This window comes from Lepidochelys kempii, chromosome 6 (assembly GCF_965140285.1).
Source record: "Lepidochelys kempii isolate rLepKem1 chromosome 6, rLepKem1.hap1, whole genome shotgun sequence".
Taxonomy (NCBI): Eukaryota; Metazoa; Chordata; order Testudines; family Cheloniidae; genus Lepidochelys; species Lepidochelys kempii.
In genome coordinates this window covers 49,631,673-49,646,076 of record NC_136385.1, presented here as the reverse complement: position 1 = coordinate 49,646,076, position 14,404 = coordinate 49,631,673, and the positions used below count along the sequence as shown (strand labels likewise).

General features: G+C 42.4%; 2 protein-coding genes across 3 annotated transcripts in view; one reads left to right on the top strand and one right to left on the bottom strand.

Annotated features, from left to right (window-relative positions):
* NADSYN1 (NAD synthetase 1) overlaps positions 1-7,289 on the bottom strand; it is a 28,166-nt gene extending 20,877 nt beyond the window's left edge. For both annotated transcript variants that reach the window (XM_073347864.1, XM_073347865.1), the window contains exons 1-7: positions 7,109-7,289; positions 5,854-5,914; positions 5,223-5,339; positions 3,169-3,222; positions 2,642-2,731; positions 2,011-2,062; positions 1,179-1,267 (exon numbers count right to left, since the gene is read on the bottom strand). In XM_073347864.1, the coding sequence (XP_073203965.1) occupies positions 1,179-1,267; positions 2,011-2,062; positions 2,642-2,731; positions 3,169-3,222; positions 5,223-5,339; positions 5,854-5,914; positions 7,109-7,193 (548 nt within the window). In that variant the 5' untranslated portion in view covers positions 7,194-7,289. The remainder of the gene's footprint in view (positions 1-1,178; positions 1,268-2,010; positions 2,063-2,641; positions 2,732-3,168; positions 3,223-5,222; positions 5,340-5,853; positions 5,915-7,108) is intronic.
* A 3,575-nt stretch (positions 7,290-10,864) lies between these two features.
* DHCR7 (7-dehydrocholesterol reductase) overlaps positions 10,865-14,404 on the top strand; it is a 30,052-nt gene continuing 26,512 nt past the window's right edge. Inside the window, exon 1 of the mRNA XM_073347859.2 lies at positions 10,865-10,959. The gene's annotated coding sequence lies outside the window, so the exon portion shown is untranslated. The remainder of the gene's footprint in view (positions 10,960-14,404) is intronic.

The following is a 14,404-nucleotide window of genomic DNA, read 5'->3' as shown; positions in this document are numbered from 1 at the left end:
GTCATCTGCCACCACTGAGAACAGTCTAGATCCATCCTCCTTGGAACCCCCTTTCAGGTAGTTGAAAGCTGCTATCAAATCCCCCCTCATTCTTCTCTTCTGCAGACTAAATAATCCCAGTTCCCTCAGCCTCTCCTCATAAGTCATGTGCTCCAGCCCCCTAATCATTTTTGTTGCCCTCCACTGGACTCTTTCCAATTTTTTCCACATCCTTCTTGAAGTGTGGGGACCAAAACTGGACTCCAGATGAAGCCTCACCAGTGCCGAATAGAGGGGAATGATTACATCCCTCGATCTGCTGGCAATGCTCCTACTTATGTAGCTCAAAATGCCATTATCCTTCTTGGCAACAAGGGCACACTGTTGACTCATATCTAGCTTCTCGTCCACTGTAACCCCTAGGTCCTTTTCTACAGAACTGCTGCATAGCCACTCGGTCTGTAGTGGTGCATGGGATTCTTCCATCCTAAGTGCAGGACTCTGCACTCGTCCTAAGTGCAGGACTCTGCACTCATCAGATTTCTTTTGGTCCAATCCTCTAGTTTGTCTAGGTCCCTCTGTATCCTATCCCTACCCTCCAGCATATATATACCACTCCTCCCAGTTTTGTGTCATCTGAAAACTTGCTGAGGGTGCAATCCACGCCATCCTCCAGATCATTAATGAAGATATTGAAGAAAACCAGACCCAGGCACTCTGCTTGATACCGGCTGCCAATTAGACATGGAGCCATTGATCACTACCCATTAAGCCCAATGATCTAGCCAGCTTTCTACCCACCTTATAGTCCATTCATCCAGCCCATACTACTTTAACTTGCTGGCAAGAATACCATGGGAGACCGTATCAAAAGCTTTGCTAAAGTCAAGGAATAACATGTCCACTGCTTTCCCCTCATCCACAGAGCCAGTTATCTCATCATAGAAGGCAATTAGATTAGTCAGGCATGACTTGCCCTTGGTGAATCCATGCTTACTGTTCCTGATCACTTTCCTCTCCTCTAAGTGCTTCAGAACTGATTCCTTGAGGACCTGCTCCGTGATTTTTCCAGGGACTGAGGTGAGGCTGACTGGCCTATAGTTCCCTGGATCCTCCTCCTTCCCTTTTTTAAAGATGGGCACTACATTAGCTTTTTTCCAATCATCCGGGCCTTCCCCGATCACCATGAGTTTTCTTACCTTTTTGGTGCCCACAGCTCTTCACAGATTTCACTCCCGAGGCATGTATCTTTGGTTGCTAGCACTGCATCACCAAAGGGAACAGTTTCCTGAGGTAAACAGAGAACACAGACATGCATGTTTAACAGGGGGCATTGCCTTATAGGAGTTAAAAAATTAATCCCCAAAAAATAAAAATATTGAACTACATAAAATTAGTATCAAAGCAAAAGCACAATGCACATTCTCTAATCTCAAACTGATTTTACTTCGAGATAGGCCCAAACTGAAAAATCCAGATCAGGTTCTTACCTCTCCCAGAGTTCCAGTGGTGTTAGGAGCTAGGGTTTTGGTTCAGGCCCATCTCTTTTTAATTAAAGATCCTGGAAAACAGGGGTAGCCCATGCAGTTCTAGAAGCCACCCTCAGATTTAACATAAAGGTGCGGCAATAAGTCAGAGCTGTCTACTTAGATCAAGATGGAGCACTTTGTGCTGTAACATGCAACTGTTGCAGGTTGCACCTGTGCATGAAGCAAGGGGAAAAAGCTGTTCTATTTTGGGAAATTCAGGTATGATCCTCCAGCTCCTGGTAAGCAGCCAAAGTGATCCTCTGTTGGGCAAACTTTGGACCCTCTTGCCTTGCCGCAGAACATTAACATTTAAGTAAATAAGACTAAATTATTCACTCATTCTCACAAATAACTCAAACTTCACTGAAACCACTGAATTTGCACTATTGTGACTGACAGCTGAATTTGGCCTAACAGTTTTTACTGTCATTAAGTTCTTTTTTATTAAGTTATGCCTAGTTGACACTAAAACAAAATCAGAAAACACATTCCTTAAACTCACCTGTCCTGTCACCTCCTGTATCATCCTGGGGAGAAAATATTCTTCCACAAACCTAAAACAATTATACAAATCAGCAATGCTCAGAAATAAATTTTCTGCTTGAACTCAATGCTACAGTCAATGCTAACCTGATGTTTCATAGAATTCGTCAGAAGGGACCATTATATCAATGCATGTGGATTGTGCCGCAAGGCGGCCAGAAATCCATGCTCCATTCTTGAGGTAGAATCTTCTGTAAACATCTAGAGAAGATACCCAGCTGGAGGTGGGTTTAGATCCCTAAACAGGCTGGGGACCCTTCCAACCCTAGACTCCACGGAAACGATTCTGCTTGGTTTGAAGGCAGTCAGGGGAAGTGGTATGGAGGGGAAGGACACTGCCACATTGGCAGCAGATTCTCTATTCTTTAAAGAGCCTCCCCTCCATGCATGGCTGTATGGGATACAAGTTTAGTCCTATTTAAAGAGCTTTCTAAATGAAATACCATTAGGTGGCTTAAATGAATTTCCCTTGCTGCTGAACCTGCAGTAGAAATAATGAATTGGCATGGGGATTTCAATCCCTTTGCTGTAACTGCAATGGCAAATCCATGCTTTTTAGCAGCCTCAGTAGTACATTGTACACAGCCCACCGTGCTCTGCTCCATGGGGTAAACCATCGAAGTTCCCTGTAATTTCCTGTATTTGCCAGTATCATCTTTGGCCTGATCAGAAGAATTTTCCTTTTAAAAAAAAAAAGGTGGGAGAGAGGGTTTAAGTACTTACACTGTAACAAAGGCAAATGAGTATTAATAAATGCCAAGTTTCTATTTATTTTTTCAGTATGTTTACTTTGCATATTTGACAGCAATTTATATACAGTCATTTTCACTGTTTCCCCTTGCATAGTCGGCCTGTTTCAGCTTCCTCTCTTGGCTTCGTAGGTCCATCACACAGCAGTGGGAATCTTTGATATTTACATTAAGAAGTAAGACGTGATTGTAAATAGAAAGTTCACAAAAATTGCCCATCTCTTTGAAATTAACAGGTATGAAGCTGGTGTTGCCCCTTTAAATATAAATGTGTTCACATATGATTTGTTTTCGATTGATAACTATATACAAAGAAGTTAACCTAACCTGTGACTATAAAAGGTATTATCTAGATAAGAAATACATACTTGTTTAAAAAGATCACTCTACAGTTGTAGCGAACATTTCTGCACATAACAGGCCTGTACAAAAAAAAGAATCAGTGTTACCTGAAGCTAAGTTTATTAAATAAAACAAGCTGATTATTGAAAAACACTCCAATTAAAAATATCTACCACATTCCAGGAGATCTGCTGCACATGTGATATATATTTTAGCATCCTTTGCCACATTTGACTGCTGTGGAATCTCCAGCGGTGTCAACAGAGTAGAAAAGCTGACCTTATATATTTAATTTTAAAATGATGCAATTCAGAACCACTTAACCTAATACAGCACATAATTGAAAACATTTTCCCTAATGTCAATGTAAGGTTGCTTCTACTCATGAAAGTAGTTTCTCTGTGATAGCTAGTTAGGATCATAAAGCCCTTGACATATATTTATAAATAGAGCCTCAACATTCCTGGGATAGATGCAAGTATTAATCCCATTGGACAGATGGGTAAACTGAGATACAGAAAGGTTGAAAGAATTGTATATGATCACACAATGAGTCCATGATCACCTAGAAATAGAACCCAGACTTTCCGTTTCCCAAGAGTATGCTCTAAATCCTAGTGATCCTTCCACTCAAATCTCTTTAAAAAAAGAATCATCAGAAATCTCTTTTTTCCTTCTGGATACAAACAGGGTCGTTTCACTATTTTTAAGTTTGAAAAATAAAAACCCCAGGTTTTTATTTTTTACTTTCATACTACAGCTCTTCCCATGTAAAAACTTCATGTGCAGGAGCAAAGCTCCTGGTACTGTGTAGGATTCATACAGGGTTCATGCGCTTGGCAACATTCAGGGCACACCCGGAGTGTTGTATAGGAGCTGTGCACACACACCTCCTCCCAAGGGCATGAACCTTGGAATCTCGCCCAGATGACATGAACCGTGGGAAGCCTCCCAGGACTGGGCTCAAGGCCCGAGAGCAAGGAATGCGGTAGATAGAAATTGGTAAATAAGAATGTTAAACAAAGCCAGTGTATTCCTTTTATCTGTTAGAGAATATAATGCGTGGGGGGAGAGAAAAGAATAAAGGAGAGAGTGGAAAGCTGACAGGCAGAAGTCCGTTGGCGGACCAGCCTGTTTGCTTGCTTAAAGCTTTGTGCTGTCTTGTCATTGAACCGCAACAGTACTGGACAACAACATTAAATACAGAGGATAAGTTTTCAAAAGTGCCTTTGTGACTCAGGAGCCAAGTCCCATTTTTAAAATAACTTAGGCACTTTGAAGCCTAAATCACTTTTAAAAGTGGGGCTTAGGAGTCTAAGTCATTAAGGCACTATTGAAAAATTTTCCTATCTATACCTACAACTAAGGTCAACTAGCTACATCATTTAGGGCTATGAAAAATTTCACATCCCATTCAATGTAGTTAGGTCAACCTAACCGTCACTGTATACCCTTCCTTCGACCAAGCTACCACCTCTTGATAGGGTGGATTTACTAAAGCAACTGAAAACCCCTTTCTGTTGATGTATTAAGTGTCTATGCTACAGTGCTAAGCAATGCTATGACTGGGCCACTGTAGCTCTAGAGTCCTTACTATCCAGTAGTGCAGGGGTGGCCAACCTGTGGCTCCAGAGCCACACACGGCTCTTCAGAAGGGAATATGCGGCTCCTTGTATAGTCACCAACTCCGGGGCTGGAGCTACAGGCGCCAACTTTCCAATGTGCCAGGGGTTGCTCACTGCTCAACCCCTGGCTCTGCCACAGGCCCTGCCCCCACTCCATCCCTTTCCATCCTCTTCCCTGAGCCTGCCGTGCCCTCACTCCTTCCCCTTCCCTCCCAGGGCCTCCTGCATGCCACGAAACAGCTGATCAGGAGGTACGGGGAGGGAGGGGGAGGCGCTGATTGGTGGGGCTGTGGGTGGGTGGGAGGCGCTAGGAGCAGGGGCGGGAGCTAGTGACATATAAATTCTGGCTCCTTCTCAGGATCAAGCTGGCCACCCCTGCAGCAGTGTCTGCTCAGGCACCCAGGTCACCTTTTTCCCGTGCAGCTGCCTCTTCACAATAAGTACACAACACTTACATTCCCACATCACAGATGATGTCTTGAGTGGCAGGAGATTCCAAAAGCTTTGCCAGAACTTCAAATGAATGTAAGAGTGTATCGGACTCATAATAGTGATCTGAACAGCCATAGCCACTGTGTACAAAAAGTTACAAAGCAAAAAATTCAGATGAGATCAGTAAGCCACTGCCACTTAAAATAAATAAAAACAACTCTCAAACAGATGGAGATTACACAGAGTACAAACAAACTATATAGTTTACCATTTACATTGACAGCATTTAAAATTCTACAGTATTGTTGTTGAAGTATTCTTTTTCACAAAAAAATAACATGGTTTAAACTAAGAACAGAACTGAACATTACATTTACCATCTGGAATTTTCATTATAATACACTTAATAATTGATGCCACTGTGAGTTGTAAAACAAAGGACCCAATCCTGCACCCTTCACTACCATTAATACATTTTTGCTCATAAAGCCAACCCTGGGGTTTAAACTGCAATTTGCATACTATTACACAGAGTATTCTGCATTACGATTTGTTCTTGACCATTCATTGTTGTTTAGTTATTCTGTTGATGAGCAATATACACTTCTCCCCCTTGAAAAGATACCAAATATACAGGAATTAAGATGGTCTCACCAAATTTCAAGCTCTGGTCCAAGTCTGTATCTTGCTCCTTTGTATTTTGCTATTTCAATACCTATAAAATGGTAGGGTGGGGGGGGAGAAGATGAGTCCATTCTAAACAGAAAACATTAAATGGTAATCTAACCTGTCAGCGTGCGGAGGGGATCCCAGTATTGGACATAAAGTCTCAGGTTGGTTTTAATAGTCTCCATCCATATAACAGTGTCATCCTGTAATCTTTTAGTCCTTTTGAAGTGTCACTATCCCTTTTGGCTCAAGTTTATTTAGAGGCAGATTTTTCAGAAGAGCTCAGTTTCCATTTAGCACCTTAACAAAATGGCCAGATTTTCAAAAGTGCTTAGCAATAACCATTCATTTACATATCTAACTGGGAGCAGAGCTCTTTTGAAAATCTAGCCATTAGAGCCTTATAATGACAAAGGGAAGCTAAGAAAAAAGGAAATGGGTCAGAAGGGGCTGTACAAACTGACGCAGTGGTTCGGTGCAGTGACTTCTACACACGTGAGGCTGCAGCAGCTCCTCCTCACAACTATACCATACTGGGAGAGCTCCACAGGTGCAAGAACAAGGAAACAGGCCTTGCACAACAGATCAACTCCTGGAAAAGCAGGGCTGAAAATCTACTGTGCGAACACTGATGCTGGCTTGACCACTGAGAGCTTCAGCTGCCTCTGTGCACTGCCACAAAGGAGGGCATCATAGAGGCAATCTCTGAGCTGCTCAGAAAGGGTCCTTTCTGCCTGGTCAGGAAGGGACTGGGCTTTTATCTTCACTCTTCTCCTTCCAAGCAGCACCCTCCTCTTTTCCCCCCATTCTTCCTTTCCCACTTTGAGCCAGAGTGGGTCAGCTGGCAGGACAATCTTAGGCTTTCCAGGTCCTCAGAGCAGTTCCTGGTGTCACTTTCCCATGGCTCTCTTCCCTGTCATGGGAAAGGGACACAGGGAGCCACACTGGGGACCAAAAAGCCTAAAACTGTCGGCTGACCCACTCTGGCTCAAAAAAAAAATCCCATTTTAATTCAATCAGGGCAACAACATCACCCCCTGCGCTGAGTTTAGCTGGACACCAGTGGGGCTCAAGAGTTCATGGACCGCCTGCATGGGGCTCAGTTCTCTAGTCACCACCCACTTTGCACCAGCTGCAGCCCCAAGAGGTTGAGAGAAATCTCCCGCCCCCAAGGCCAGGGAGCCACCGCTTCCCCGCTAGGTGATGGCTGAAGCCTTGCCCCTAACGTGCCCCCACTTGCTTTTTAAAATCCGTGCCAAATTGCCATCAAAATCTAGAGCCCACTGGTTGAGGGCGCAGGTAGCCACTGTCACGGTCCTGCCCATGGCTGCAGCTCCGCCCGGGGCGCCGCTCCTCCCCTGCAGCTGGCCGCACGCGAAGCGGCTCCAGCCCGGCCAGCAGCAACACACTGCACCAGCCCTAAGCGCTTCCGGCGGGGCTGACGTTTTCCTTCCTGCCTTCCCTCCTCCCCCCAGATCAGAGCACAGCCTCCAAGGGGCCCTGTCAGGCTTCTCTTCCCCGGCTGCTCGCGTCAGTTTCCAGCTCTCATGCCCTAGCAGCAGGCTGCAATGTTTGGGAAGGGATCTAAACGCCGCAAGGGATTCCAAGCACATTGTATCGGGAGGGGCGGGAGTGTTCATGAAAACGTTTGTATTCATAGTAGGTTTTAGTAAATTTTTTTTAAAATGACCCATTCCCACTGCTTTGGGTCTAAACTATCTTAGGGGGCCCCTTTAAAACAAGCAGGCTTTTGCTTGATTTACCAATCCATGTAATATTTGGAGTTGTGCCATTCATTCAGTGTATACAAGGTTCTGTTATAGAGCTTTTCAACTGAAAAAGCTTATGTTTTGTTATTTAAAATATAAGGTGTAAGGCACCTAAATGCTTTAGTGGTGGCCACTGACATTTACATTTCTAACAAATAAAATGAAGGTGAAAGATTGAAAATACTAAATCTAATCCTGCTCCCATTGTAATCAAAGACAGAAGTCCTCTTTGACTTCAGTGGGAACGGGATTGGGTCCATTTTTTCTTTTGTGTGCCCTCTGATTGGTGCTGAACATACCCAATTCTCACTAAGTTAAGTGGCAGTTGATATGGGTGTTCAGAAGATCACAGAATTATTAAACTTAATTGTACTCCCATCTCACACCTTGCTCTATGAAGTTTCTCACCCAGACAGTTTACATGACCAATTATTAGGTATTAAAGTGGTTTGTGCAATAGCACCTTATTGAAGAATGCAGCCAAAATCCTGAGTGCGACTTCTTCTCCTGCTAGAATCTTTATTCATGTGTTAACTATTTCTCAGCTATTGTAATTCCCTCACATAGGGGCTCCCTGAGTCCACTGGGCCCAGAACACTGACAATACTACTCCATTGTCTTGTCCTTTAGCTTCTTTAATAGAGATGAACCCAAAGCAAAACCTAAGATCCAAAGGCTCCAGATTTTGGGAGCAATTCAAGATTCCAGAAGTTTGGGGCTTAGGCCCAGACTAATTTTGTTGCTTCTAATCAGTCTCTCAGTCCAGTTGCCCTCTAGGTTTTCAAAGCCCCCACAGATCTCATTATCATCCTCTCTTCTACAGTTGGGGGTCACTCTGAGGGCTTGTCTACATGGTAGGGTAATGCACTGTATGGGGGAGTGGTTTCTAAAATGCACTAATGTGTTGTGCATTAATTGATCTGTGTAGACCCTGCTGGTGTGTACTGAAGGTTCCATAGTATGTTGAAGTGCACTAGGGAAGTTTTTGTGTGCATCAGCAGGGTCTGCACAGATCAATTAATGTGCAACTCATTAGTGTGCTTTAGGAATCACACCCTTGTAGAGTGCATTGCCCCCACCCCATAGATAAGCCCTACATTGTGCTGTCCCATCTATCACTTCTGTCCTCTTAAAACCTTTGCGCCTTTCAGTGCTTTTTCCTCTGACCGCTATTTACATTGAATCAAGCCCTTAAGGTAGCCATTGTATTGTAATGTGCCAACTCTGTGGATGGTAGGATTGTAGTGGCCATCAGCTGAGCCGTCAAATCTGGAAGCAGCATCATTATTTATTTCAAAAGTATAAACTATGATTTTTTTAGGTATGGACTGATTATAAAGTTATGTTAGTTTCATAGTTACAGTCCAGTGAAAAAATGGTATAGTTTGGTGTGGTTTATGTTTTCATCTCACCTTTCATTTGATATGGAAGTAATCTCTCCTGGTTCCCTAGCTGAGTGACCTTCTGAACACAACTTAGTTTGTAGTGGAAAAGACAGTGTAGTGAGTCAGTGTGCTGTAGTCAATTACATAGGTCAGGAGAGAGGGAGTCAGGGAACTGAGGTCTAATTGACTCTGCCTCTCCTTGTTATGTGACTTTGAAAAGTCACTTCACTTCTGTTTCCTCTCTCTCTTTTGTCAATTTAGATTCTGATCTAAACTCTTTGAGGCAGGGACATTCTCTATGTGTTTGTACAGCCCCTAGCACACATACGTTCAGTTGGAACCTATACATGTTACTGTAATAATAGCAACAATAATAATAGCAATGTAAACATTATTTTAAAAATATTTTACATTTATATGATGGTATCCATTCCCAAAGAATCCTAAAGCACTTTATAAATTACATACAAACAGTGTTGCCAAACCCAAGCACTCAAAAATCATGAATTGTGCCCCCAAAATCATTAGATTGCTGTAAAAATCATAAGATTTTTTAAAATTAATAATTTGGAGATCTTCATATTTGCCTTCTGAGGCTGAAAACTCTTCAGGTCACATTTTCAGACTTTTCTCTGCAACTATAAAGGCTAGAAACTTACTAGGGTTTTTAATGAAAGCTGAGAATCTCATGCAATCACTTTAATTCAGAAGTTGTGACTTTAAGAAAAACACCAGATGTCACAGGGCTCATGATACAATTGCAAAAGGAGCAACACTGAAACTGCACCACTGAAATGCAGCCAGTTCTAGGGTGGAGGGCAACAACCAACTAGCACAAAGTATGCTGCACAACTGAGTGATTATGGGCAGTGGAAATTTTGGCCAGCTAGACTGGGATTTATGCTATGGGATCTTTAATCCACACAGAGGAGACACATCCTTGGATTTTGAGGGTTTGTTTAAATAATTCTGAATCAAATCTGCTATCCAGTAGAATACGGTAAAATACTTTGCAGGTTGAAAGAACATAGCAGCTTGCAAGGGACTCAGTGAAGCACAAAATGTCACAGATGAACACAGAAAACAGCAGCTTCCCTAGTCACCGATCTCTTATATGTGAAGATCAGCATTTTCAAAATGTCCATTAATGTTGGGCACCAGTTGGGTGCCCAGATTTAATGAACACTTCATAAAATGTAGGACTTAGTCTCTCTGTGATTCAACTGGTTAATAACACCAATGTAGTTTTATGTTACTTTTTTATTCATCATTAAGTGTCTTGTGAGACTTTTTTAATTGTTGTAAATCACAGTGAGATTCTCAGATGGAAGGTGCTATAGATGTGCAAAGTATGATGACTTCAGAAATTAAATGGATTATTCCTGTAATCATTAACTTAAAATTTGCACCACAATGCGCAGGCAAAGATCTCTTCTGCAGTCATAAATGGCACAGACACAAATGCACTACTTCGAACTAACCTTAAGACTGCAAGTGATAGAGTGCTCAGATTAAAAGATAAATAGTTCATTTTTTATCTATCTACGTACGTGCTGGAACCCGGAGTGCTGAGGGTGCTGCTGGGATAGGGTTTACAATGTGGTTCAATGGCTCCCAGCAGTCCCCCCCATCCCCCCGCTATACAAATTGTTCCAGCATCCCTGTCTGTCTAGATTTTTTTCTGTAAAATATTCATAGGGTGGTGGTTGTCATGGTTATTTCATGAGCTCGCTGGTGGTTTGAAACAGTTGCACCAATCCAGCTGTGTAGCACCATGTGATGTTTGAGAGAACATGCAGGTGATTGGACACTAAGCTTTAATATGTAATTCCTGAGGGAGTGGCAAAGACTAAAAAGAACTTTAACCAGCCTGAAGTAGCCTGTTTTGTTGGTACTTTTAAGAGTTCAGCTGGGTGGAACCACAAGCAAAGAAGGGGGTAAGGAGTATTTATATTATAATCGGGTTTCTAATTAGAATTGAAACTTAGATTTGAAACAGATCAGAGTCAATAAGTAAATCAGATAATCAGTTATATAAATCCTGTCTTAAGCAACAGTATGCATATACGTGTTGCAAAATGTATTACAAGAGGTTCATAACGATAATGGATAGAATATGGTTAGAAAACATGGACAAAAATGAAAATTTGACCACCAAAAAACGATTTTTGTTGTGATTTCCTCAATTTCTGTCTTAGATCCAGTTTTCTGACCTGCGCTAGAAATGGGGTAGCTGTGGTCCTTTATAATGTGACCATTTTGCATTGCTGTTTATTTCTGAATTGGTGGCAGTCTGCTCCATATTGTGAGGCTGTTTTTGCAGCTTCCTTTCTCTGCCTTGCCTTTTAACAACATCTTCCAATTCTGATAGAGAATTACAGCTTTTTTTTTTTTTTGTAAAGCAGATATTCTGTTTGCAGAGTTAAATAAAGCAATTTGAGCAATACAGCAAGGGAATAAGAGACCTTTCTTACCCAACTGGTGTTGGAAAAGATGTGCTACCTGATCTTAGATTTCTACAGGAAAATTGGAAGAACATATGTTTATGCAACTTCTGTTTTAAATGTATATTCAAACTGATCACTGTGTAAAACAAGCTTCATGCTTGCAGGAACTATTTGATTCTTGATCTGTTAAAGACTTATCTGCACATACACTGTATGGTTTTTGTTGTTAAATATTATGTTCGAACCCATATTGGTCCTTAGGAGGGAAGGGAAAATAGCATTTAGCAAGACAGAGTGAAAGAAACTGGAAGATTAAACTGTTGTGTAATAAACAGACAAGCTTTATGTAGGGGTGTTCTTTTGTGGGGGGAGGGTTGTTGTATGACATGCTAAACAATTCCTCTGCTTAATACATACAAGACTGGTGGCAAGTAACAATGGTTTCGCTAATCATGGTTTTTAGTTAAACATCCATGATCCATTAATCTTTATTGAATGAGTCTCTTGCATACAGCTGCTATTTTCTTTCAACACGCAAAATAGTTTATAGTATTCTATAGGAGAGCTGATGTGAGTCAGGATTCATTTAAAAACAAAATCAATAAATAACTAAGGTTCTGTCTTATTTTTGTGAATTAAAGATCCCATCACACTTCATGCAAATGTCCTTTGTCAAAATTTCTCCCCCCTCTGTTTTGCAGCATTTTTTTTTTTTTTGTGACCTTTGTTGAAGGCTTCCGGCCATTCCAGAGGTGGTTGCATTTCAGTGGTGCTGTACGTCTTTTATAAAGCACTCTGATGAGATGGGTCTGAAGCAAACTTACAATCCTGAACCACAATGAAAACCACATTAACTATCAATATTTAAAATGACTTACATATTTTTTACTCTACGATCTTTGTGCAATTCTCCTAATACAAAATCACAGTTTGTGCTTATATAATAGATAGAGTAATTCTTTATAAAGATGAAAAATATTTTCAGCTTCTGGACATAGGAATATGATCACTGTAGCCCAGCTCTGACTGACAAAACTTAGGCCTTGGCTACATTTGCGAGTTACAGCACAATGAAGGAGCCCTGGGCACACTAGCTCACTCCCCGTCCACACTGGCAAGGCAGATAGAGCACTCTGACTCTGCGGCTACAGCGCTGCTGGTACTCCACCTCGGCAAATAACAGAATAACGTTTGCTGCACCCCCGCTGGAGCGCTGCGGCGCCAGTGTGGACGCCCTGGTCCTATTGTGCGCTCTGATCGGCCTCCATAAGTGTCCCACAATGCCTGTGCTAGCCACTCTGGTCATCACTTTGAACTCTACTGCCCTGCCCTCAGGTGACCAACCGTCAGATCCGCCCTTTACATTCTCTGGGAATTTTGAAAAATCCCTTCCTGTCATATGTGTTACTTGAGTCGATATCGTCGGAGCCCTCACTGTCACTTTGGATCGTAAGGAATAACTCGATTGCCAAATGTGATGCGTTGGCGAGACTCGTCAGCATACTCCTCAGCAGTTCAGGCTCCATTCCCGCAGACCGGAAGGGAAGACAGAGCACGCAGTACAAAAAACGTTGAAAGATGGCGCCAAACGTGAACAGAAGCAAAGGGAATGCTGGGATGCAAAACAATGCATCACGGGGCGTTGGGACAGGACCCAGAATACCCCACACTCCCCGCCCCCTTCCCACAAGCCACGGTGCCAGAATGGGAAGAGGTGCTCTGTGGGATAGCTACCCATAATGCACCACTCCCAATGCTGCTGCAAGTGCCGCAAATGTGGCCACGTCAGTGCGCTTGCAGCTGTCAGTGTGGACAGACTGCAGCGTTTTCCCTACTGCGTTCTACAAAGGCGGGTTTAACTCACAGCGCTCTACATCTGCAAGTGTAGCCATGCCCTTAATATCATCGCATCTTTAAAAGCTGATGCTGTCTTTCCAAAGGGGAACAATGAGCCAGTAGCCACTCTAGTCACACCTCCTTTTAAGAATTTGATTGGATGTAAGAAGTGGTCACAGAGGAAACAGCACTAAAAGGAACTAAAATTTAGAAGGTTTTCTGAGGAGGGGAAGTATCCACTAGAGCAGAGTTTGCAATAGATAAGGTTGCATAATTTTAAAAGTCTGCCCCCCAACACACACACAGGTACTACACAGATACCTGGATGGGAAAGATTTCAGAGTAGCAGCCATGTTAATCTGTATTCGCAAAAAGAAAAGGAGTACTTGTGGCACCTTAGAGACTAACCAATTTATCTGAGCATAAGCTTTGGTGAGCTACAGCTCACTTCATCGGATGCATTTATCCGATGAAGTGAGCTGTAGCTCACAAAAGCTTATGTTCAGATAAATTTGTTAGTCTCTAAGGTGCCACAAGTACTCCTTTTCTGGATGGGAAAGTGGATAGAAAGAGGCCTATGCAGAAACTTTAAACACCAAAACCAAGTGGATCGGGATACCTGATAGGAAACCTCAGAGATTATAGGTGGGCTTGATCCCATAAGTTTAGATCCAAATGAAAGTGAAATGAAATTTTCCATGAATTCCTCCCCCACTGTGGTTTCTGGATTGTGAGTTTTACTTCAGACCCATCTCTGGTTAAGATGCTGAAGGATGGGTCAGAGAAGTAGCATTTTCACAATGTTCAGGACGCACTGAAGTTCAGAGAGAGAGTTTCAGGAAGTCCCTAGATGAAGGAATTTAAATAGCTAAGAAGCATTTAAGATGAGAATGAAGATTCCAGCACAAACGAGAGTCATAATCAAGAACAATTAGCAGTTTTTTGTGCAATATTAACTTGATTAATTACCTTTGCAGCCTTGGAACTAGTTAGGTAAACTGTGTGTTGGACAGTTTCTGGAGCAGCAGAGATTTCCTAACTCATTATTAGCGTGGCTGGCTGCCTGTCGAGTGAGTGTTTGTTTGTTTTTGTTTTGTTG